This window comes from Colossoma macropomum, unplaced genomic scaffold (genome assembly GCF_904425465.1).
Source record: "Colossoma macropomum unplaced genomic scaffold, Colossoma_macropomum, whole genome shotgun sequence".
Taxonomy (NCBI): Eukaryota; Metazoa; Chordata; class Actinopteri; order Characiformes; family Serrasalmidae; genus Colossoma; species Colossoma macropomum.
The window spans coordinates 14006425-14032507 of NW_023494805.1; the positions used below are offsets into that span (position 1 = coordinate 14006425).

General features: G+C 38.4%; 2 protein-coding genes across 2 annotated transcripts; both read right to left on the reverse strand.

The window, feature by feature from the left end:
• Window positions 1–5292: 5292 nt before the first annotated feature.
• LOC118826424 (carboxypeptidase Z-like) lies at window positions 5293–14871 on the reverse strand. The gene is made up of 11 exons (XM_036597386.1): window positions 14550–14871; window positions 14234–14266; window positions 12305–12679; window positions 10098–10313; window positions 9519–9748; window positions 8923–9084; window positions 8304–8462; window positions 7981–8116; window positions 7590–7729; window positions 7250–7349; window positions 5293–6357 (listed from the first exon to the last, which is right to left on the reverse strand). Exons 1-11 carry the CDS (start codon window positions 14668–14670, stop codon window positions 6011–6013), a joined length of 2019 nt encoding a protein of 672 aa, XP_036453279.1. The 5' UTR covers window positions 14671–14871; the 3' UTR covers window positions 5293–6010.
• A 1472-nt stretch (window positions 14872–16343) lies between these two features.
• On the reverse strand, window positions 16344–20323 carry gpr78b (G protein-coupled receptor 78b). Its single transcript, XM_036596765.1, has 3 exons — window positions 19305–20323; window positions 19051–19164; window positions 16344–17616 (listed from the first exon to the last, which is right to left on the reverse strand). Exons 1-3 carry the CDS (start codon window positions 19970–19972, stop codon window positions 17379–17381), a joined length of 1020 nt encoding a protein of 339 aa, XP_036452658.1. The 5' UTR covers window positions 19973–20323; the 3' UTR covers window positions 16344–17378.
• Between the last annotated feature and the right edge of the window lie 5760 nt (window positions 20324–26083).

Below are 26083 nucleotides of genomic sequence, written 5' to 3' on the forward strand. Positions count from 1 at the left end.
TTGGTCAAATGTTAAAAACAAAGAAAAGGCAACACTGTTGTAGGCCTCTGTGGACAGAGTCAGTGATAGCGATAGGCACTTTCTTTGAGCTTTGAGCCTCTCCGCTTTGCTAATAGGGAAGGAAAAGTGCACCAGACAGAAATGAAAACAAATGGAAAAGAGAGATGTGCGTGAACAAAGACCAGGCTGTGAACCATGACAAGTCTTAACACACACATTAGTCTCAGGGTCGAGCTTAAGCTTCACTTCTATTCTTCCAGTGATCGTCACGCATATGGAGAGAAAATCAAATAAAACATGGCTACCATAACAGGCAACGAGCATCGACACTCAGCAAGCCTCCCTGACAGACACGATAAGGGCTAGCTGAAGTGTTGGAATCGAGTGTTTCTAGAAGTAGCTTTGGTTAACTTGAGTAATTGTTTTTCACATTTCTTTGCATTAAAATATCTCTGCACTATTAAAGACAGATTACTTTAACTTGGCATATCCTGCTTTGTTATTGTTGAGTTTATGACAAAAATGATCCTTTTGGTTTTGTAGGGCTTCATGCTCAACTTGCTACATTATCTCTGCTTGACATGTTTTGCTCAGGTTTGCTCAAGGTCCATAACAAAGAGAGTGGCTTATTATCGCCTACTGAAGTAGTTGTCTGCACATGTACAATCCGGTAATTGCTGCCACTGAACAAGCTGACTGAATTGGAGATGACTCTGAGCTCTTATTGGTTAATCAAACGCTGTTTTTGCGATTATGTTAGTTTGGCTGAACACTGTGAATCGCCCTCATAAAAAGTTAATCTGACCACAACCACACAGCTTCTGAAGCCAGAAATCTAAACAATGACCCCAAGAGGATCATTTCAGGGCAGAGGATTTGTGCTCCAGCTAAACAAGGGCTAGATGTGCTGGTAAAAGCCTGTAAAATGGCTGAAATGAAGCCCATTTCTGAGCCATACTAACACCAAATAATCACATTATAATAATCACAACTTCAAAATGGTAATTAGACTTGACTGTAACTGTAGTTGAAAAAAATCATTACTTTCAAAACTGGAAATTTAAATACAGCAAAAGTGGCTCCTCAAAAGTTTAGTTCAGTATTTTTAAAAGCTGACCACTAAATACACATTTTATTACCTTCTCTTACATAAACATATTAATGGTATATTTGACAAACAAGATGTCAAATTCTGACACTCACTAGTAAAAATCCTTAATATTACATTGCTGCTTGGAAATGAATGATTTGTAGCTTAGTGAGCGTTAGATCAGTGAACTAGAAGAAAAGCAGCTAGCAGTCAACTACCTGCAATCAGGCTGACACTGATTCAGCCTGGCAGCAGAGGGCAGCTCAATCCAACTTTCTCAGCCTCTTTAAGTAATTAGTGACCTCAAAGCCCACCTCACAGAGCTGCTCCCCACAACTACACAGGTCAACTCACTGCATGACTGTCAAACCATGTGACTTCTATAGTATACTTCATCCTCACATCTCCTTCATGCTGTATCACTGCTGTCGTATCGAAACCTTTTATTTCTTCACACCATTTGAAAACACTAGCTACTCCTTTACACTGTGTATGGACATTTCATGATGAATGGATCAATATAAATGGTCCAAAATTACTTGGAATAAAATATTATGTAATTAAAGTACATTAAATGTAAGAGCTTTTTTGCTTCTGCTTTAAAGTTACGATTTCAGAGATATGAGGTTTTGTAAAGACAGCAATCACATTCTTCATACTTACACATTCTGCTGATCTTTATTTTCATCTCTGGTGACTTAAGATGACTTAAAGTAGCTTGACTGCAATATAACTGTGATGAATTGTGGCCTCCCCATCACAAAAAAAAGTGTACACTTGAGGCAAGCTCACTGAAGTGTGGTTGGCTGACCTGCTACTCAGGACGTCTGGTGCCTCCCTGCAACAGCTAGTTTCGCTGTATGACTCAATTTGTCTCCACGGATGGTAAATAATTGCAAAGCAAACAAATGATCTCTGCCACACTGAGCTTGCTACCCTACCAGGCCTCAGCTGCCTCCGTATCAAGCCGCCTTTTTCATGCTCAGCCACACTGTAGTTATGCTGTCTTCAGTAATAATTACTGCTCAGCTCAAAATGCATAGTGAGAGGTCAAGATACACAGACTGGAGTCATGTCTGCACTAGTAGTTTATGGTTTCAACAGGTTAATAAAAGTGAGGACTAGTTCAGTTTAGACCTACAAAATATCAAAAGAGTAAGAAGCTGAATGTGTAAATTGTATTCTATGATCTAAAGATATTTGTACAAGCAAAGAGTTGATTATTATACATCTATTTAAGGTGATGATCCTGAAGTTTGAATACTAACAGTCTGGATGCTCCCAAAACATTGCAGCTAGACATTAAATACACTGAAAACTCTAAATGAAAACAAAAAGACTGGAGGACAAAAAAAGATAAAGACAATTTGTGAGAGTGGCACATAGATGTTTCAGCAAATGTACCATCTGTTGTTCTAATTTCTTATTAGCATTACGTCCATTTATTAAACAGAAAATGCAAATGGGAAGAGCAGCAAAACACTCCCCTGCTTTACAGAATAAAACCATAAGCGCCTGCAAGGTCCATCATCAAGTCACATCTGGTGGACTGTAACTCTGTGAACAGATGTTTACCCTGACTAATCTGACTAATACGGTGTTTGAGCGACACTTTTATGTGTCATGAGTGATTAGATAAGTGTGAAATACTTCTGCCTCATGGTCTGATAACATCTACTGAAATAAAACTGCCCCCCCTTAGGGTGTGTGTGAAATTTACATCTCCTCCTCTTAGATTTCTTGTCTAACAATAATTAGAAAGCAAAACATTTTTCTTGTAATTTTACTCTACAAGAAAACCCATAAAATCTTACGAAGTCCTCAAGTAAAGTACTCAAACTAAGGAATGGACATGTTAATGGACCAACATCGCCCCCTGTTGGCGGCTTTTACTCTCAAGTTCTCATCCACAAGCGTAGAGGCGTGTAAAAAACTAAAACATTAAATCTTGTACAGCAGCGCCCTCTGCTGTTGGCTGCTGGTTATTAAAGGATCAATAAGTTAATTCAGCTTTTGGGGACAAAATAATAGGTCAAACAGGGAGTGCAATGTTTTCCAAAAAGAAACTCGGTCATAACCAATTTGTTGTCTAGCTGCAAAGTTTATCTTTAAGACGAAGTGATTCCTTTTTGTTATAAACGTCATCACATCACAATGAAGTCTACTTTTAAACATCTTAACTAAGGATTTGCACGTTGTTGCTTTGTGACATTCTGTGTTAATGATTCATATATGGGACTGTGTAATAGCTGTAAGAAGTCATGTAATTTCAGCTGTAAACTATTATTAGATTAGTGCTATTTCCAAGTCCTGGTCTTGGAGCCCTCCATTTCTCCACATCCCTGCTGTAATGTATCTAAACTAAATAATCAGCTACTTAACAAGACCTTCAATGCATGTGTTTTAAATTGCACCTTGCAAAGCCATTCATGACCTGGGCCACTTAGAAATGATGGCAAGACAAGAACAATTCCCAGAAATCAGAACTTTTTAAATGCATTGATTATGACCTTCTCACTGGGAGTGGTGACCAACTGGTCTTACCTTATACCCAGAGGCGTTACTAGGCCAAATGGTTTTGCCAGACATATTCACTGTTAGAAGCTGTAGCTGGTAGTTTTCTTGATGTTTGTGAAATCAGTAGTGTCTCCACTTTCTGACTCATAACAGAAAATTCTGTTTTTTTTTAAATGTCTAGACCACAAGCATAGTCTGAGATGAACTGCGGTAACAGGCTACAGCATTTCCCCAAATGTAGATAATTCTATATTCAAGGAAAACAATGAATCTATCCATACAAAGGCCACAAATACACTGAAAAAATGGTTACTTTGAATGTACATGATTCAACTGTGTGCACTGGCTCAACATGAACAAAATATGTCACATCATAATCATCATGTGTAAGTATTTAATTTAACCTACTGAAGTTGATGTAACATTTAGTTTATGTGGAGGCACTGGCAAAATTTCTGTTCAACCTAAGATGGAACTGTAGATCAGGTCTCACTAGTATTTGATATCAAATCAGTTGCCGTTTCCAACTACTTTTTGATTGGTTGGTAGTCTAGCTCAGTAGTGTAACTTTTGAAACAGTGCCTAAAGCCAACCACGAGAAACAATGTGTGAAATCTAAACAGTCCTCCTGGCATTTGGAAAGCAAAAAAGGTGTTTGGCCTGTATCTGCTACGTTTAGTCAGCTATAAATGGGCACTGCATGACTGTCCATTACAACTGCCTTAATGGACTCCCTGAAGCCTACACACATTCTGACTGTTTTTTTTTCTTCTCTTGCCTACAACTGGGGACCCTCATGGGGAAGCATTGATTCCTGCAGTCACCCTTTGGTTCTAACAGGCTGTTTAGCTCAGAGATGGATGGCTTTGTAGCATTTCTGGAACAAATTTAACACCATGTTTTCATGCCTTACACAGAGCCCTTTGCAAAACATGATTTTGTTTACAGTTGCTGTCCCAGTTTCATATCACTAACCCTTAGAAGAGTATTATATTACTCAAATGCAATTATGTAATTACATATTCAATTACACAGTTCATTCTGTAATGAATCATATTTGCATTCGATTTAAATGACGGCTTCAAATTTGCACTTGCAACTGTTATATTTGTTTCGATGCCAAGAAATAACTAAAACATAGCAAATACTTTCAAATTAAATCAAATTCAAATCATGTTATCTTTCCTTATACTCACAAACACAAAAGTTGTAGAGAAAGTTTAGAATCAGCTCTTCAAATAGAATTTTGCTGATTGTTCCACTGACCTTTGAGTGAGACATAATTGATAAAGATACACTATATAATAACCATAATAACCAACAATAATTGCAATCATAACGTTATTTGTAAAAACTGTATTATTTGTGATGAAGAGTTTCCAAGCAGTCAACATGTCTGTCCAAGTGGAGGTCCGAACACGTGTACTAGAGTGTCCAAGTTCATTGGACAAACTGGACTCTGAGTTATTAGTCTCACTGAACTGAGGAATAACAAACAATGATGAGCCCCTACTCACTACTAGCTCAGCTGCATAAGAAACTTGCTCCTTGGTTACAGGCAACCTACAAGTTATTTGGGTATTGTTCCTCAATTGCTGAAAATCTTTTTTTTTACTTATAAAGCACACATCTCTAACACTATTGTGTTTTCTTTTTTAGAAATATGTCAATGAATACACATGGTAGTTTATCAACTCATACTTTATCTTAACCATGTAATAAAATCATTTTGACATTGTGACCTACTGAAAGTATACAGTAGAGCAGTACTGTGAGTATACTGGTAGGTACATTGGAGTGGTATAACAATACTAGTAAGTATATTCAAGTAGTACAGAAGCTTATTATAACATTTCCATTTGTGCCCCACAAAAATCCAACAAATAATTTTACAAATGGCAAGGTGTATGTCAGTGTGGCCTTTTACTAGCGATTACTAAAGTGTGCATGTCTCATACAAATACGTAATTTGTTGAAAACATATTCCAATACATTCAATCTACATTTTGGAATACACTGACAGCATTCAGTAATATTCTGCGTTTTCCTATGCATGTCCATTTTAGGCCGTGTGAGGTAAATCTACTGTGGGGAAAAAATATCACTCTTTTCCTCATGAACTGCCCACTGCAAACAGTGAAGACTGTCTTTACTTCAAATATTACTATGGTATGAATTTGATCAGCTGAGATAACTGCACTGTAATAACCTGAAGATTATGATTTTTACTGAGAATAATCTACCACAGACCAAACAGGGTTAAGGATAACTGGGTAAAATAATTTAGGTTAAATAATCTAGGCTAGATTTTTGGCTTCTCTACAAAAAATTGCTAAACTGTTCTGTGTAGATTTGTGTTATTCTGTAAAGTCTGTGAAGATACTGTCAAACCAGTAGATGGGGCTAATTTCTCAGGAGCCAGGAAGGATTTTGGCTACTAGAACGAGCAAAGTAGGCCCACCACCAGGGCTTCTCCTGCCTCTCCTCCTCTTCCTGCCCAGATTGCCTCATACTATAGCGTGCATGCTGGTTATAAGGGTCAAATCGGTCATAACTGCTGAAGTATGGGATAATAACGTCATCAGCGTCTGGCTCAAGTGGAGCCTTTTTAAGTACAAAGTCCACTCTTCCAGCCTCCAGCATGTGAGACGGAAGATGGATCCTCTTCATGGCTCTGGTATAACCTGGTGCTAAAGCAGTCACAATGTAGATGCCAGGGCTCAGCAGTCTCCAGTAATCCCCATTTTGAGCTGATTGAGCAAAGAGATATAATTACTTAGACAAAAAGCCAATACTGAGTGTAAGTATAGACAACTAACCTATCCACGCTCCACGCACAAAAGCATTCTTTCATAGCTAATGTAGCCAATTTGGACAAGCTTTACACAATATAAAAAATCTCATTAAGCCTAATGAGAAACTGAACCTCAGTTCTTGTCAAAATACCCAAATTAAGACTTTGGCATTATTAACTACAAATGATAATTATTTTGTATGTGCGTGAAAGGTCACACTTTTACAACAGATCGAGTGTAGTTACTGTCATGTAATCAAGCTATCGTTAGCATGGTGGAAAACTGACTGTGCCTTTGTACGTGTCTGGTGTAAGAACACTGTGCACATTTGGGGCTCTTGCTTTACATCAGGTTTTTGTTTGTGATTTTTTTTACACTGAAAAATAAAAAAAAAAAAAATAATATATTTAATATTTCTCATTCACAGCAGTAATGGAGTCTGACTGGACCATGAGCCAGAAGAAAATTCACTGCAGTACATGTGGATGACTGCCTTGTGAGCTCACAAAAATGGGCCATTTTTCACCGTGGTAGCAGAGTTTGACTGGACCGCAAACTGGAACACTTTTCACCATGGCAGCAGAGTTTTACTGGGCCGCAAGCTGGAACACTTTTCACCATGGTAGCAGAGCTTGTCTTAGCCACAACCTAGGATACTCTTTACCGTGGCATCCGAGTTTGACTGGGTCGCGAGGTGAGTGACTATACATCATGGTCAGTCTGAAGAGTCTGTGTGTGTATGTTGTCTAAAGCTTGTCCAACCTGTACAAATCTGCCCTAAGTATATGGCACTCAAATTTTAAGTTAAATGAATATGGGAGTTATATGGAAAAACATCTTGTAGTACCTGTTGTGATGTCATGCCTGATCCCTTTGATTGACACAATGGCTCCTTTAATGCCATTTCCATTTTCATCTTTCACAATACCTTTTATTCCCTTGTGCACCTGAAATATATATTAATGTAAACACATTGCATAATTCATTATGAAATATTCACACAATGTAAAAGACAGTAGGTGCAAATTATGATAAAATGACAAAAACAGAAACAGAGATGATATGTGTTTTACATATTGTAGAACATGACCTAAATGAATGAAAGTACAAAATAACTAATAACTAATAACTACAGAACTAAACAATCTGCCATTATAAAATGCACTTCAATGCAAAGACAACCTCACCGACTCCATGAAACTGAGGAGAGCCTCTTTATTTTCCTCCCAGCCTATATAGAGATCCTCCTCGAAGGGGAATTTGTCACATCCCAGCTCGACTGTTACCTCAAAGCAGTTTGTGTGGAGATAATTGAAGTCTGCCATGCCTATCATAAAATAAAAGGTCAGGGTGTGCTTCATAATAACCTAAGGTACAGCACTGACTGACAGTAACACCATTAACTACATATATATATATATATATATATATATATATATATATATATATACACAGCATAAATACAGCATTTTTCAAACAGTAATGTAAGCGTATACCTGTAGTAAATGTAATTTATTCAAAGAATGTATAATCAAAACATGACAACAGACCACAGGGTATTACTTTCACCATGCTTACCTCCCGCTATGCTGTACCATTCAGCCCCATTCACAATGCCCCCTTTGTCAACAAAGTTGGCACCACACCTGTCTGTGTCTTTGTTGGACATTGTGGCATGAGCATTTGCATATGTTCTGGCTAACTGCTTGAAAACCTGCAATTTAAATGTTTTTTGTAACACCACAGTAGTCTTGTATTGTGTATTGAGTAGTGGTGTTTAGGTAATGGTTGCATCACTTGGCTTGGTGTGGTTAATACATGCATTCTACCCTACTCATGTAAGGTAATGTTACAGCAGCATTGGGATGAATGAAATCTGTCTATTAGCTGACAGGGTTCACCTGCTCATCTGGAGTCGGAGAAAACATGTTAACTTCTTGAGGATGCTTTGAGAGGTCGTAAGGGTAGGACACTACTAGGTCTCCTCCATGGAAACTAGCCGACAAGACAAATGGAATAGATCGTATCCACTTCATAACAGCATATGTCTCTGGAGCAACCTTAAAGAAAACACATATACAAACACTTGCATATATCACACTGTGCTGCAACCAAGTGACCTATTCATGCTCCGACTACAAATGCATGCCTTGTAGCAGCTGTTGAACTGCATTATTGGAAGCTATTCGAAACAGGGTACATTGGAAGTGACAACAAATTTGCCAAATTTGCCGTTAGCATGGTGGCAAATTTGTTGTTTCCAACCTGCCTAGTTTCACATATTTACAGCAGCATTGTTCAACCCAATAGAGCAACTCCAACAAAAGAATGTGCCCCAGTTCCTCTTTCAGTTCTGTAAAGCATGTCCAACCTCATAACATCTGCTACGAAAGAATGAATTTGTGGGCAGAGCATGGAATGGTCAACTACTTTAAAAAATGTATAAAAATGTTTTTTTCTGTTGTGACTGTTGTTAAAGGTTAACTTCTATACATAAGAACTCATACTGAAAACTCCTACCTTACCAAACCAGTAAGTGTCAGGGATGGGAATATGGTCACTGCGGAAGTGCTTGAGCCTACGCCGATTATAGACAATAGAAGTCAAGTCTGGAAAGTTTCTGTTGAGGTCTATGTTATGGGCATTGTATCGACCACCTAGTTGCCCAACATATCCTGCACCCTGTAAAATAAGCGAGTGGAGTAGCTATGATTGAAACAACATGTGGCTTCTATTTGCATTTTTTCTTTTTCTATTTGAAATTTTCTGTAAAATCCATCCTTACCTTGAAGTTTAACACAAAGCCTGCATAAACTCAAAATGCTTTGCAAGTAATATTTTAAACACGTCTGTAAAGCCATATAGAGCTTCAAAATAATTTGAACCAAGGTAAGATGTGGCAAACTAACGTAGAAATGTGGCTCAAGAAATTTACCAACAGCTGACACTCTAGATACCTTGGATAGTGATCATGATGAACCAACTGCAAAAGTTATTTTTTGCTGTTTGAATACTGCAAACAGAGATTAAAACATTTCTTTGTACAATCACATTACACAATAGCAAATTAATAATCTGGCATCTGTGGAACATTAGAAGAGTTGACAGCCTCTTACCTCATAATAATCTGCGTCAGCACCACTCTGCATTTCAGAAAAGGCTAATTCGTATCCATCAGGGTTCATAGAGGGCAGGATGTGGATGCGTGTGGTGTTGATGAGGGTTTGGATCCGGGTGTTTCCCAGCAGGTACTCGGAGCACAGGTACTGAGCCAAGTAAATCAGCAACGCTCTGCCCATGGCTTCATTTCCATGCATGTTCCCAATGTACTTGACCTCTGGCTCCACTTGTCAAACAACAGAACAGAGTAAAAATAGTTTTTGTGGGGAAAGAAGGGGAATATATATTAATAAGTTGAGAGCCACTGGATATTTGAAATAGTAGCTGCTTTCCTGAAAAGTGGTTGTGGTATTAGTACAGTAAAAATTTTGTATTTAAGGCTTTCTGTCACTTAACTGGGCTGTTTTTAACAGTTTCTTTAAAGTAAAGAAGCAAGAGCAGAGCAAGATGTTTGCTGAAAAGATAAATATGTCCTATGTTTAATAAAATTATATTAACAGACTCATGTTCTACTGTAACTTTTTTATTTACTTATTAACAGCAGTCTTAATGCTATTTCTGTAGGACCAACTTACATAATTCATGTTCTCCAGGGTTGTTAGAAAACTCGATTACCAGCAGATCTCTCTTTTCAACACTCTGTCCAATGCTGTATGTTCTAGAAATGTGGGAACATTGTGCCGCTGTCTTCTTAAGGATGTTGAACATCTGTGTGTTGGAGTGATGGGTGAACTGGATTATTGTTGAGGGCTCTTCTGTTGTAACACTATCCATCACCACCTCCTGCCTCTCTTTAAATGACAGAGATAATAAGGGTGTTAATAAGATGACACTGACTATTCTGCATTCCTTGATGATCTTTTTTTTCAAGTTACTGTCATCATTATAATGAAAAATGTAATTGACTACAAGCTCATTATTAGTAAGTCATGGAGGAGATGATTTAGATCTATATAGCCTTGACAAATTGTTTATATAATTGCAAGATATATAGTATATTGTATTTAATACAGTATATATTTAGTGTTGAAGTTCCAAAATCTACTGCTCACTCCCCATTCCCGTAAGAGACATGTGTAGGATATGGGTCCATGAAGGACTTATGCAACAATTTCTGAAATGAAGCTCAAGCAGTATGTTTGTGCAGTAGTCGTGTTCACACTGGAGTGTTTATAGGCCTTTTAACTGTGGGCTGCTACACATGCAAGACCACTTGCATGCACTAGACATGTGCATTTGATGGTAACACAGGCACAGATTAAGTGTGGTTAAAAGCAATGCAAAACATCCCTTAGCTGTCCCTTCAAATGTCATTTGTTTTAAATCACACAGCGTACTTAAAAGAAAAAGAAGATCATCAAATTAACCTTTCGATACAGAAATTCCTAACTGTCTGTAACAGCCCCTGGCAGACACTACAAACTAGGCTGCACTATATAAGGATCTAAATTGCCACTGACAAAACACAAGAACAAAGACAAAGGAGAAAAAAGTTTCCTGCTTTCAAACTGTGACTTCAATCAAACATCAAAGACTTTCAACGTGGGAATAATTAAGTAGCTGAGAGGCTGTGCCAAACATCTGCTTATGTTTTTGGCTGCTTTGGAAATCTGTTGCTTATAGTCCAACAGTAAATACTCTTCTTAAGGGACAAGGATCTGTAAAATACAGAGCAAATCAACAGATTTAGATAGAATGTCTGTAATCTGCAGTATGATAAAAACAATTTCATGGCTGCAAGGCAGCTGGGCAGTTGAGATGGGCCAGGGTTTGCATTAGCAGAGGTGAGTTATAAATGATGGTAATTAATTAGTTAGGAAATATAGTAATTAATCTACCTGTATTAATCCAGTAATTGATAAAATAGTCGCTGTTATTCCTATGAATGCTGTCGGCAATTAACTACAACACTTATCACTTAGTTCCTCTATGTTCACGATTATACTCACTGACTGACTACAGGTTTTGAACTCTGCGCAGCTGTGCATTGTTTATATTGGCTTACTCACAAATGTTAGCTTATTCATAAACATAATTATATGTATAGATGCGTTTATGTATATGTACACAATGTTTGCTGAGCTATTACAAACATTGCATTCTTAGAACAAGCTTATAAGACTTAGTAGTATAAGATAAGCTATAGTTACTCAATGTCTGATTACAACTGTGGGCCCAAAACAGGTATATTACTATAGCTGGTCATGTCCAGTATCATGGCTTATGAGGGACACTTACCTTTTAGAGGTATCTAATACTTCAATCAGTGTAGAATTTATAGAAAGGATGCACTGTTAAGCCATTAAACTATAGGCTTATTATGCAGTAATTAATCTTAAAGGTATATTATGTCATAACTTAAGTACAATGAATTATTCAGTATATACTATGAAACTAATGTGTAAGTTATGTATTTGTAAGAGTGAGGAATTGAAGTGTGAACAAACATGATTAATTAATTAGATGGTTACATAAATAATTACATTTGCATCCAATTTATATTCTGTATAACAGGTTCCTGTCAGCAATTATAACTTTTTAAAGTTTGTTTCAATGTCAAAAAATGATAAAAATATGGCAAAAACATAAACCTGCTGTCTTTTTCTTTTCTACAAATCAAAACTGTATGCACAACAATAGCTTTTAATCAAATTTAAATCAAGATAAAATATTACGTCTTGTAGTTACGTATACATATTTGGAGTTGATTGAAAGAATTAATGCTTTCAACAGAATTTCTTCACTTGAGAGAACAATAAGCATGCTATTTGTTCCCCATTACCTCTCAGGCCTTCCAGGGGGTCATAGCAGCCCTCCTCTTCACTGACGAAGAAGCGGTCACAGTCTAGGAAGTAAGGCCAGGCCATATCAATGCTCTCGAATGCATGGTCACAGACTTTGTGCACAGCTTCGCAGGTGCTGCGACAGGGTTTCAGGATCTTTTGGTTCTCGCAACGCGGCGCAATCACAGAGCAGCCTAGCATACGGATGTCTGGAGTACACTCTCCGTTCAGCAAGGAGTGAACCACACTCAACAGCAGATACTCTGTGCTTGTCTCCACCTCCTCACGATTCCTGTGATCCAGAATGTTAGGGTACATGGTCTTGGCATAAGGCAGGTCATCACAGTAAGCCAGCGTGATGTCTGCACATTTGGCTGAACAGGTAAAAAGCAGACACAGGTTTAGAATATTTGTAATAACAGACTGTCAAAATGGAGTTATTATCTCATTACATATTTCAGTAACAGTAGTCTAAAGTAAAACTGCAGTGGCAAAAAGTGATGTATTGAATGCACTTGATTCAACTGTGTACATTACTTCTACATGAAAAAAAACATATTACATCAGCACAACTACAGCCTGAAGTAAGAAAACTGAAAAAAACTGTGTTGATGTAATATAATTTTAAAAATGGTGTACACATTTAAATCAAGTACATTCAGTGCATTATTTATTAAGCACAGAGATAGTAACAATAGCTTAATGTAACAATCTACTATCTAACTACTCTCTGTTATGTACTTCTGCCAACATTCATTGTCATGCCTCAGAGTAACGGAGTAGGCAGGAAATTGAAATGGCTTATCCAGGGAAAGCTGCTGTATGGTTGTCACTTTGTTTTCTAAACTGCATTTTGCATAATTACACAACAAAACATCTTGTGTGGTAGAAAGCTAGTGTACAATATGCGTTCGTTACATAACTAAGACTGATAATTATCTTTATATCGAGATGTGCTATAATATCTTACATTTTGATATACAGTACACACAAAGAAATAAGATTCTGAAAAGTACATATTTGTATTCTGTCAAGCATTTTGGAGACGTAGCATATAGGCCAACCTGAACACAGGAGCTGAACTTGAGCTCGTTGAACGTTTAATCTTTTCTTTTAAATGAATATATCAATATTTTATAATGCCATCAGTCTTTTGGACAGCTGTGTGAGGTGAATCCCTAAAAGGAGTGTCCATTTTATCTTTCAGAAAGGCCTCATTTTAGAATAGAAAGTTAAAAACTAGGCACTGTTTCTTTTTTTTTTTTTCACCTGACATGTCACATAGCCTCCATCCAGTCTGAACAGTAAGTAAAGTGAAACTGCTGTGAGTGCCATTCTCAGACCAGAGGCCTTCTTCTTACAGGACATGCTATGCAGCATTATTTCCTTCCAAAAATGAATACTTACTAATAGCTAAAACCGCCTGGTTGGTGGTAAACAGCACCACAGTCTTACCATATTATAATAAGTGCAGTCATATGAAAAAGTCTGGGACCCCACATGTTTTGTTGATGTTCTAGGTGAAAATAAGTTACCACAACCTCTACAAAGAACACATATTTCAATGCTTAATTACTGTTTATTTGCTAAATTTATCATATTGGAAAAAAACAAAAAAATGTGACCTGTGCAAACGTTAAGGCACATTTTATATTTTATGTTTTATTGTTTCCTTTATGTCAAATACATCAAATAAATAGAAACTGTGCACTGAAATTAGTAGAAACCTGCTGTGGAGGATGTGTTGCATCAAATAAATGGAAACGTTGCACTGAAATTAGCAGAGGATGTGTTAACACTTGGCCGGGGGTCTTACAAATGCAAGCATATTCATGAGTGAGCTGCTTTGTCTAGGAGTTATAACAGCTATAGCCTGTTTTTCAGTGGTCTAACCCATGGCACAGATACAAATGTAAGTAATTACTTACGTTTCGCGACCTCCACTGAAACTTTGCATTGTCCTGTGAAACAAAGTGAGAGGTTATTGACGGAGTAACAACACTAGATGGCGTTAAAGAGTTCATACTGTAAGCTTAAAGGTGACTGTCAGAACCTGTTGATGGCATAAGATCAATTTAGCTTAGCAAGTTTTGGTAGAAAACCTATTGTTTGGGTACATAAGCATCGTTATTGGAAAACGAGGTGGCTCATGCTGTGGTCTATCCAGTGTAAGCTGTGGCACTGAGTGAGCTATAGAAGCAGCACAACTCTGAACTGAAAGTCCAAACACAGAAACTCACCAACCTTGCCAGTAGTTGCCAGCTCCACAGCGCGGTGAGGCACTGAGAACAGCCGTCAGCAGCGCGTTGAGCAAAAGAAAAGTCCACAAAGCTTTCATTTTGACCCTTTTCCGTTCCGTCTGCATGCAGCCAGTGAGTGTGCTCGCCCTGTTTTCACTGAGGGAGACAGTCTGAGCACTGCTGACTCCTCTCACACAGCAAGGCGCTCTCAGATTACACAGGAGAGAAGATGGAGAGGAAAAGAGAGCGCAGCAGGGTCCACTGTCCGGAGTTTCTTAAATGATTGAAGAAACGTGGTCATTCTTGGGCAATTACGTGTGTGCTCTACTTCCAGACGATGGAGCTAAACAATGTCACCCGACTGATCAGTTCAAGATGATGAACCAGAGTGAGTAATTAGTCAGAGAGCGAGTGCACTCTTGTTTATGGAACTAGGCTACATTAGCGTACAGTACCATTATATGTTGCAACTACACTGTAGACGCGTTTTGAGTGTAGTTTTTGTGAGAAACGCCTTCATGTCCCAGTTTCCCCCTTTTATAGTGAAGGCTCATCTGGAAAGAGAGCTCGTAAAGTGCACAGTAGCCCTGCCTGCCTTCTCACACTGCCAGGACCATCCAATGCCTGTGGTAGAAAGACACTTTAGATCATTCCCATGAATGTGAGGACCGTCTAGAAGGCTCTAATGGCTGACAGCTGTACTCGAGCTGAATTAAGCCAGGGCGCCATCAAGCAAACAGCTTAGACCAAAAGCAAAACACAAAGTTTTGAGCGCTGTGTTTATGTGTCTTCAGTAAAGAAATGGGTTTTGAGGGTTGTGGTGTGCAAGAAGAAACCATTAAACTTTAAAAATTCCTTTTTCCCCTCAGGGTTTCTTATGGTTATCTGCAGTCTGAAGAGCCGTGGCAACATAACAAAAATAACAATGAAAGGCTAAAGATTTCTGGGAAGTAGCGTGTGCTGCGGTACAGTGAACCGCCTCAAATCAATACGCGCATACTAGCAGCGGGTTCAAGAGCCCTCGTGCTCAAACAATAAGGTTAAATGTCAAGCCCTGGCCTGTAGGTTCAAATACCTCTGTCCTTCCACTGAAAAGGCAAGTCTCCAAGCTGTGAGGAAAAAAGGAACAGTCCACTGTTTTCCCTCAAAAACATATTTTCGAGCTTTTTTTAAACGATGTTGGCGTTTTCTTTGTGAAATCTGTGCTGCTAAAGTAATTACCGCCCATGGGCTTCCACAGAGCAGAGACCTGAATCAAGTTTCAAGTTTAGAATGGTCTTGTACGACCGCAAGCATAAAAATTGTGTAACACTGCGGTCTTGGGTTACTGAGTGAATCATGAATGGCTATTTCAACATACTCACTTTTCTTTATTAGCATTCTTGCAACACTAGCTTCCGTTACCTGTATTTTTCACTGTAAAGCGATTTGCAGCGTATCACCGCCCACTGAAACGAGGGCGGAAGAGTAAAATAGTCCCAGGCGAGTTATAAGACTTGTATTCTGTTCTTTGTCAGGTCTGACTGCTGTCTGCTGTTATATTCTTTATGGAGGCCTTTTCCTTTAAATTCTGTTGTTTCTGTAGCCTGTTTACACACACACACACACACACACATATATATATATATATATATATATATGTGTGTGTGTGTGTGTGTGTGTGTGTGTGTGTGTAAAAACGAAACTCAGAAACTCAAGATTTTGATCTCCAAATCTAATTTTAAAATCAAATTTTAAAAGCCAATAGTTTGAATGTTTAAATGTCCTTTCAGAGAGAACTGAAAAAGAATGAGCTTACTAAAAATATTAGCTTAGCTTTAATGACTTGATAATATGTCTTCTAATTTATTGCACCATGTTCACAAAAACAGTACATTTTCAACAAATCTGGCACAAATACAGTTTAAAGCACTTCATTACTCACTTCATTGGTTAATCACTCCTCACGTCACACACCTGCCTCACTGATTAAAACAAATTTTTGTACACTATAAATTTCTTATACTGTGCAAAGTAGTCACATCAAAACCTCTAGAAACACGACTTGCGTGCACAATGTGCTGCTGTAACAAGAATCTAGTACATTCAGTTACAACAAATCATAGATACTGTACTACAGCGTGATAGTCAACTTTGGCTGATTTTGAAACTAATAGCAAATATCAACTTAGAACAAAGTGCAGTATTGTCCAGTGACTGATAGGCTTGTGAATGAGTGAATTCACAATGAATTCACGAGTAGTTTAACGATGAGGTCCACTTTTATAACAAATAAAATAACTAGGCTGTCTACAAGTAGAAACATCAATGGAAAATAACACTTTTTTCCATTTAAAGAGGTCCACTGATGCCATTTGCCACATTATGTGCACTGATGGCTTTGGTTCAAGGTAGTTTTCCAAAATTCCACTTTCATATTAGAGCTTCTACTAAAATATCATCTTGGAAAAGAGCTTATCTCACTCTGCAAGGGATGGCGGCATCTGGCGAGCTTGTTATCCTGTTCTGATGTCTCTGATCTGTGTATGTGATCTTGTTTGTGTGTGTGTGTGTGTGTGTGTGTGTGATCTTGTTTGTGCATGTGTGTGTGTGTGTGTTGGTTGTGCACAAAAGAAGTACATGGCCAATTAGTCACGTATCCTTTGCTACTGTCCATGTTTACCACTGCAATCTGTACTGCATATGGCCATGTGTACATCATGTCATCATCACCAGCTGTATCTGGGTGATCGTCATCATAACTGTCTCCTTTTCTCTCTCTCTCTCTCTCTGTCTCTGTATCTTCCTCTTTTGACATCAAGGCAATGGGATTTTCCTGTGTCTACAGCTGCCATTAGCTGATTCTTTGGAGAGAATAGTCATTTTCTGTGTCCAGCGAACTGTTATGTCCAGAGGAAGGATATAAGTCTCGTTTCAGTAGCCGGTTGGCCACTGTTACCAGGACTTTTTTGTACTGTTGGCGCAAAAGAGAATACGCAAAGGGATCCGAAGCAGCCTTGCTGTAGGTTAAGCATTTGCTGACAATGCCCCAGTACCGATTGATATCCACAAAGGGAAGAAGCTCCGTCAGCCTAGAACACAGAGAGTGAGAATCATTTAGAACTCAGTGGATCAGTGGCTCTCAGTCATGGTCCTGCAGTACATCTTCCCTGCAGGGAAGCAGAATGTACACTACAACTTGCAGAGCAGCACCACAGGACAAGGATTCAGAACCCAGAACCACTGCAATAGACAATCAGAAGAGAGAATATGTATAGTACATTGTATGACTATTAAAATATATATACATATATATATATATATATATATATATATATATATATATATATATACATGTATATGAATATCTGTGTGTGTGTGTGTGTACATATATATAACTAAAGTGCTAAATAAAGGTGCCAAAAGTGACGCCACAGAGCCTTTTTAAAGTTTAAAGAAACTCCACATTTTGTGAAGGTTCTACATCGAATATATAGTGTATGTGTTTTTCATCCTTAACAAATGGGCTTCTTCAAAGTTTCTTTAGTAAAGACAAGAGTTTTGTATCTATAACTGTGAAAAGTGAAAGAACCACTGGGTATGGTTCTATCTGGTTCTTTAAAAAATGGTTCTATATGGTAGGAACAGAAATATATATATATATATATATATATATATATATATATATATATATATATATATATATATATATATATACAGAGAGAGAGAGAGAGAGAGTTAGATAGATAGAATACACACTTAAAGATGGTTCCTCAAGGGTTCTTTAGTAAAGGGCATGGTTCTATTTAGAAACATATAGAACTATTTTGTGCGTAAATGGTTCTTTGCATAGTGAAATGGTTCTTATGCAAACAGCACCAGGGTTCCTTTATTGGAACACGATCGACATTGTTACAACAGAAGAAAAAGTGAGCAGTCTACATGTCTATTATCTAACTATTTAGATCTGTTAAACCGTTTGGCAAGAGTATATATATACATATATATTCATGCATTTATATATTTAGTTATTTATATAATATAATATATAATATATAACTGTTTATCTCTGCATATATTGTTTTTTCTTGCTTGTTATGATGTGGGGGAGGAGAAGAAAATGCAGACATTACAGGAGCAGGGGAGAGAAGTACAGAGAGATGAGGAGGGGGGTGGAGGGAAGGGTAAACAGATATTTCACAAGCTTGCTCAATAAGGTTTGAGGGTGTTAAAGACATAATCAGGTGCAAATCACCAGAGTAACCGAAAGTATTTGTAGGCCTGTGTGTTATCACGTCTGCTGCACATCAGCTATTCTTAGATTTTTATGAAGCGGTTTACGTCACGTCACCGTGCAATTAAATGACGCCGCTGAGAATCACCTGAATAAGCAGTTAAACTTACTTACAGCGACTCCTCCGAAATCCCATTATTTCAGAGCGCATTAAACCGCCGAGAACGGAGGAATGCAGCTTGGCCTGGAGTTTGACCTGCTCTTTCATTTCGAACAACATAACCTGACCTACCTGGTTATGACATACGGGGCGAAACAGATGATAAACGATCCAATAAAAATGCTGATTTTCTTGGTCGCGCGCTGTTTCCTCCTCTTCTGTTCGGCGAGGCAGCGTTGCTTAACACTGCAAGAAGCGGCATGAGAACAGCAGAAACATCATGAGAAACATACTTGTGGTGGGGGGGCGCAAAAAACTATGAGCCTCCTGCTCCTTACAGTGCGATGCATAGAGATAAGCAGAAAGTGATGATAAGGGGGAAATACCTTGGGTGTATGTCTACCAGCAAGAAGAGGGTCTGCATGGTTATGATGTCGATCCTCTTGCAGTGGAAGCGTGCAACTTTCAGCACCTTCAAGTAGGTGACGCACAAAATGAGCAGCGACAGCATGAAGCTGGTGGCGTGAAAGACGACGGTGAAGACGGCGAACTTGGTGCGCGCGCTCTCCTCGGTCAGCTTCAGCGTGCACGAGGCGTAGACCTGGCTGTAGTCCACCCAGGAGAAGAGCAGCGCCACCAGCGAGAAGGTGAGAGAGTGGAGCCACGAGTAGCACACGAGCACGAGCGCGTCCCGGTAGCGCATCTTACTAGAGTAGCTGAGTGGGAAGACCACCGCGACCCAGCGGTCGATGCTCAGCGCTGCCATGCTCAGCATGGTGTTGGCGGTCAGAAAAGTCTCGAGAAAGCTGACCGCGCGGCACAGGCGATCCCCGAAAGGCTGCTGGTTCTTCACGATGCCCACCAGAGTGGACGGCATATTGAGCGTGGCGATCAGGATGTTGCAGAAGGACAGGTTCATGGTGAAAATGCCCGGCACCTGTTTGCGGATCTCGCTGCTGTGGACGAAGCATAGCAGCACCAGCAAGTTGGACAGCAAAGAGACGATCGCGACCACGACGATGAACAGCGCAAGCAGAGTTTCTGCCAAGTCCATTTCTCACTTCAGAAGAAGTCCCGTTGGGCTACGCAGTCTACGCCAGGGGATGGAGAACACGTTGGCACGCGCATGGTTCCTCATTAAGGTCCGCCGCTGTGCTCGTCCTGTAGAGAGAATTCAACTCCAGAAGTGGCGAAAGGCGCAACTTGGCTGGTGCGCTGTCCAGGGTGCTGAAGCGCGGACGCCTCGTGTTAATCCCCGAGCGCTTCCCTCGTTAAAGTCAACGACGCTATTATCGTGTCATCATCGCCTTTCTGACTGAAAGACTGCGGCTGGCGGGTTGCAGGTTGTTGGTGCTGAGCGAGGTCCTCCCTCCAAACACTGTTCCTCTACCTTCCTGCGCCTCTCTCAGCGCAAACTCACTGCCACAGCCAAGCTCACGAGCGCTTTGTACAAAGATCATGCGCACAAAGAAAACCCACCGTGGGAGGCCACGTAACGACAACGGGCCCGTTACGCTCTCACAAAAGAAGCTGCCACAGAGGTTTCTTTGTAGATGTAATACAGGAACCACCGTTTGGTTCCCTAAAGAATGTTTTAATGGATAGTTCCGATGAAGAATAATTTTTTTGTACATGAGGAGTGTAGGTGTGAAAAATCTTCGTGAAGTTTAAGGAACCTCCTCCACAGAATGTATACCAAATGTATATCACTTGAAGACCTTTCCTACAGCTATATGTTCAGGCCAAGAACCATGTAGGAACACTTGTTTTTTAAAAATGTACATTGTTACAATAAGATTTCAATGGATGGTTCTTTTAAGAACCATTTTTGTACATGAGGTGTGTAAGTGTGATATACTGTATTGAAGTTTAAGGAACCTCCACATAATATAAAGGTTCTATGCCAGTTAAACGTCTTTCCTACAGCTGTAAGTTCAAGTCAAGAACCATTGTAGGAACACTTATTTTTAAGAATCTACACTCTTTTAAAAAACGGCGCCACAAAAGGTTCTTTGAGCAATGTCATAAGAACCACTTTTTGGTTTCCTCACGATCATTTTAGTGGATGATTCCAATGAATAACCTTTTTTTGTACATGAGGTGTGTAGGTGTGAAAAAATCTTTACGAAATTTAAGGAACCTCCAGATAAAAAACATTTATATGGATGGTTCCATTAAAAAAACATGTTTAGTAAATGAGGGTGTGAAAAACCTTCATGACGTTTTAGGAACCTCCAGATAACGTAAAGGATCTATACCAATTCAAGGTCTTTCCTACAGCTATATATTCAAGTCAAGAACCTTGTAGGAAAACTTGTTTTCAAGAATGTGCACTCTTTAAAAAAAGATACCACAAAGTGTTCTTTGAGCAATGCCATAGAAGAACCACTTTTTGGTTCCCTGAAGAACATTCCAATGGATGGTTTCATTGAAAAACCATGGTTAGTAAATGAGGTGAGTAAGTGTGAAAACCCTTCATGAAGTTTAAGGAACCTCCAGATAATGTAAAGGTTCTGAACCAATTCAAGGTCTTTCATACAGCTATAAGTTTGAGCCAAGAACCATGTTGGAACACTTGTTTTCAGGAATTTGCACTCTGTAAAATAAACAACAACATTTCAATGGATGGTTCTTTTAAGAACTGTTTTTGCAGATGAGGTGTGTGGGTGTGAAAAACCGTCATGACGTTTAAGGAACCTCTACATACTGTAAAGGTTCTATACCAATTAAAGCTCTTTTTTACAGCTATAAGTCCAAGCCAAGAACCATGTAGGAACCTTTGTTTTTGGGAATGTACACACTTACGAAAGAAGGTGTGTATGTAGAACCTTTTAAGAACCTTTACATAATAAAATGTTTTTTGAAAGAACTCATGAAATGGTAAAGAATGTTTACATTGTGTGAAGGTTCAGCATAATCTAATGAAAGGTTCTTTAGAGAACCAAAAATGGTTCTTCTATGGAATTGCAATGAAGGACCCTTTCTTGCACTTTTATTTTTAGGAGTAGATAATATTTACATCAACAACATTAAGACTAGATTAGTTATTAACCTTTGGAGAAATGAATCTGGTTCCCCCTCATTGTGAAAAAAGCAAGTCAGAAAAGGCCATTACAGTGGAATTCCTCTGATTTTTACAGTTCTTTCCATAATTAGACCACTGAGATGTAAACAGTTATTCAGAGTGCTTTGATTTGAAATGGTTTCTTGTAGATACACAAATTAACTCAGATGTCTTTATAGTGTACAGAGGTCGCAATGTCTCAAATATCACTGCTTTATTTTCCATCCAAACCACAAGTGAACCTAAACATGTATTCGGAGTTTATATGTAATGCTGATAATGTTAAAATAGTGGTAAAAATAACAACTCAGGCATCAGGCAGTGCATTTGTAACATGATAATATTTTGTGAAGTAGCTTTTAGAGGTGTTAAAATGCTTCAGACGTCTGGTTCCTAATCACCACCACTGTGACACTGCAAGATTCTCTAGGATAGAGCATTTCACATCAAACCACTGTGAATGATTTTGTTTGCATCTTAACCATTTAATAATGCAGAAATTTTGAAATTTGTGAAATTCCCCTTTAAAGTGATTAAGAAAGACATTATGTTTAGTGTGCAATCTGGTTTCAGTTCTGGTTCACTCACAGATATTGTCAGTGTAATATTTTCAGAGTAATAGAGTGATGTTCAGTCTCTTAACATCAGCGCTTGTCCCTGCTTGTTAGCGTGAACATTAAATGAAAAATGTAAACAAATCTGATTCAAGGGTAAATTATTCACAACCACTCCAGAGAAATCCTGGCAAGAGTCTGAGCTAAATTAAGGAGCTACAGAGAGCACAGAGTTATAGGTCCTGGTTGATCTCCCACTTTGGAGCTGCTATTTAGCATTCTCTCAGGTAATAACAGCAATGACATATATGCCATGACACTCATTGGAGCACTTGAATGAGTGGTCTCATAACAGCTCTTAATGGCAGATTTAGAGTTTATGTTTTAAAAGTGAAGGCTCCTAAGTGCTTCTTTGCTTTGATATACAGTACTGTGTGAAATTCAGAGACCAGCCTTCATTGATTTCCAGTTGAAGTACAAATTTTCAGTATCCAAAAAAAGCAGAAAACATATTTAACTGAAAATTACACAGAAGCCTTGACAACTAAATAGAGCACCAGGTTTTCAGTATTTAATGTGTTATTCTTTTTCTCAGGCTTATTACATACCAAGGCTTATTTTGTATTAACTACAAGGATTTCAATGCAAACTACCTGAGCTATTCTTAGGTTTTAGAAGTGTGTAATAAAACTTTGGGCCTGCCGGTGGGCCCTTCCCTTTTAAGGAGTTAATGTCTGTTTTGACAGCCATCGAAATTAAATAAATGAAAGATAATCACTTTTGCACAGTACTGTACTAGGAAAAAAAAATCATTTAGAACATTAATAGCTTTAAAGAACCACCAATTGAAAGGCTCTTTAGGGGAGCAAAAGTGGTTCCTCTAGGTCATCACTCCAAAGAACCCTCTTTGGCATCAGTCTGCAGTGTGTGGTTCAGTACCATGGAAAGCAGCGTCCAGTGGCACCTACATCACAAACGGCTAATCAAAAAGGAGCACTGGCTGCAAGCAAGGCTGCAGCTGCGCTTCTGGGGGCCTATATATAGAACTGTGACGGGCTGTCTCCTCCTTTATAACTCTTTCAGCTCACCATTACCTAGAACTGTGCCTATGGAGGTCTACAGTTGTGCTAAGCTCTGAGAGAACTTTGCTGCTGTATGATTTGATGTTTCCTGTACTTTTGTGCTTATTGAACTTGGATATTTATATCAAAATTGACTTTGTGTGGTCGTTCTGTATCCTAATCTATACTGAAGCGCACTTGTGAGAAGGACTCGATGAGTATTGATGGGCGATACATGAATGAATCATTCTGTTTGATTGAGTCTTTTAAGTGAGTCAGGCGAATCAATTCATGAGCATAAACAAATCAAAAGCTTTTTTTAATCCACAATGTGTACAGTCTGGATAAGGTAGCTGTACAGTTCATTATTCTGTCCTACAGTGTTTAATAGCCTCATATAGTTGAATGTGAGTGAAATGGCAAGATGAGAAAGCGCTGAGGTGTTAGCACCCTGTTTTATTAATGTTTCACCAAAAACAGGACAAAAATGACTTAAAGCTAAGAAAGTTAATTGGAATGATTTGTCTGTTTTCACTGTTGTTGCATTACCTGTAGAATCCTGACTGTCAATCAAAGAGGATGTGTGTATTATTCATTAGTAATTAATGGTGAATGGTCACGGTCTTAGCAAGACTGCTATTATCACACAAATGCAACATTGAAGGTTAATGTAGAGGCAGGTCCAAACTATAATCTACACAGTCTTTCAGGATGTCACAAGCTAAACCCTCAGGAACAAAAAGGAATCAATTGAATAGTTTGAAAGAACCAGTTAAGAACATTCAAACTTCCCATTACGACTGTTACACAACATTTCAATCACCTATGGATTCACCATGGAAGTGAGTAGATCAAGTCTGATAAGGTATGTACAATGCATGCAAAGTTATTCAGTTCAGTTATTCAATTCAAAATTCAATACAAAATGCATATGCCCAGCACTCTTTCATGATGGACGTTGCCACAGAATATGTATAGAAATCTGAGTCTGAGCCTGTATTGAATTTTGAAGAAAAATGTGCTAAGAACATTAGAAAGAAACACTGAGGGGAACAAGGAGTCAAAAGAGGGGTCACACCCTCTAGGTTACACTAGGTAGCATTTTTAGAGCAATGAAATGAGTTATGAGATGTGTAATTATTACCTTACTACACAATGTAAATATTAGGATTAGAATTAAAATAATGCTTAGTAGTTCCTGTATAATTCACATTAGTTAATGAATAATTCATTGTAGTTACTATGTTAATGTATATTAGTTACTAAATCATTCATTGTAGTTATTGTGTTATTACATAGATCAATTCATAGCAGATACTGAATTAAAATCTTAACATTAACAACTGCATAATTAGCCTGCAGTAGAAGGGGTCGAAGAAATGGGATTAAACAGAAGCTTTCAGATCAAACAGTGGCGAGATTCATGAGATAAACCAGTGACTAATAAGATGCTGCAAACTGCAACTCAGTGCCGCAATTCCATTCACCAGGAGAGAGTAATTTGCATTTGAAACAAGCTCCTCTTCCTCAAACTCAGCTGCAGTATTGCTAATTGAGGCCATTTGGAAGGTGACAACATATCTGTCTTCAGGGGATATGATGTCACTTTATTTGTCATGTTTTGCCCATCAGAAATATGAGACTATCTAACTTGCATCTGACCAAAATCTAAAAACAGATTTGATAAATTGTCAGAATGCACTTTAGGATGCAGAGGCTAAGATGCCAAGAGGGACCAGGTAAGGAGTGTTTGGTAGTCAGGTCACAGCTTTACTTTACTTCAGTACACCATTGACAGCTGCACCTGTGAGCTCCACTGTAAGCTGCACTATACTGCAGTGATATATTTGTTTAAAGTTTATTAGTGGAAAGTCTAGGAGGGATCAGGTGTGTCAACGTGATTCAAACAATGTTTATAAACACAATATAAAGCATAACTCATAATTTAAACTATTTATAGCACAGAAGTTGAAATTGAAAGTCCAGGAGGGATCAGGTGTACAGAATTGATTTAATTACTGTAGCAGCTCCTGCCGAGAAGAGTATATTGAATAAAAAGTCATTTTTCAATTTTCAGACAGGGCAATTACATGCTAATCCTGAGTGAGAATTTACTTGATACAAACATTACTGCATCAAATCTTCTTGTATTACCCTTGAGTCAAGTGTTTAAGCACAATGTTCCACAGTGTTTAATGCAAAATTGTTCCTCCTCCACTGCAACAATAACAGTGCTCTCCACTTGTCAGTTAAAGTAGGAGTATTATGCAGAAACACACACACACATTTAAACGTACAGTGAGGAGAAACAAGTATTCAGACACTTTTGTTTTTGTCATTTAATATGTGCCCAGTGCATATATCCACTTCAAATGTACACAAATGGTGTCTTTTGACTTTGTAAATAAAAGCAAAACAAGTATGTATTAATAGGCATAAAAGATAATAAATGAATAATGATAATAGATGAAACAAAAAGATAGATT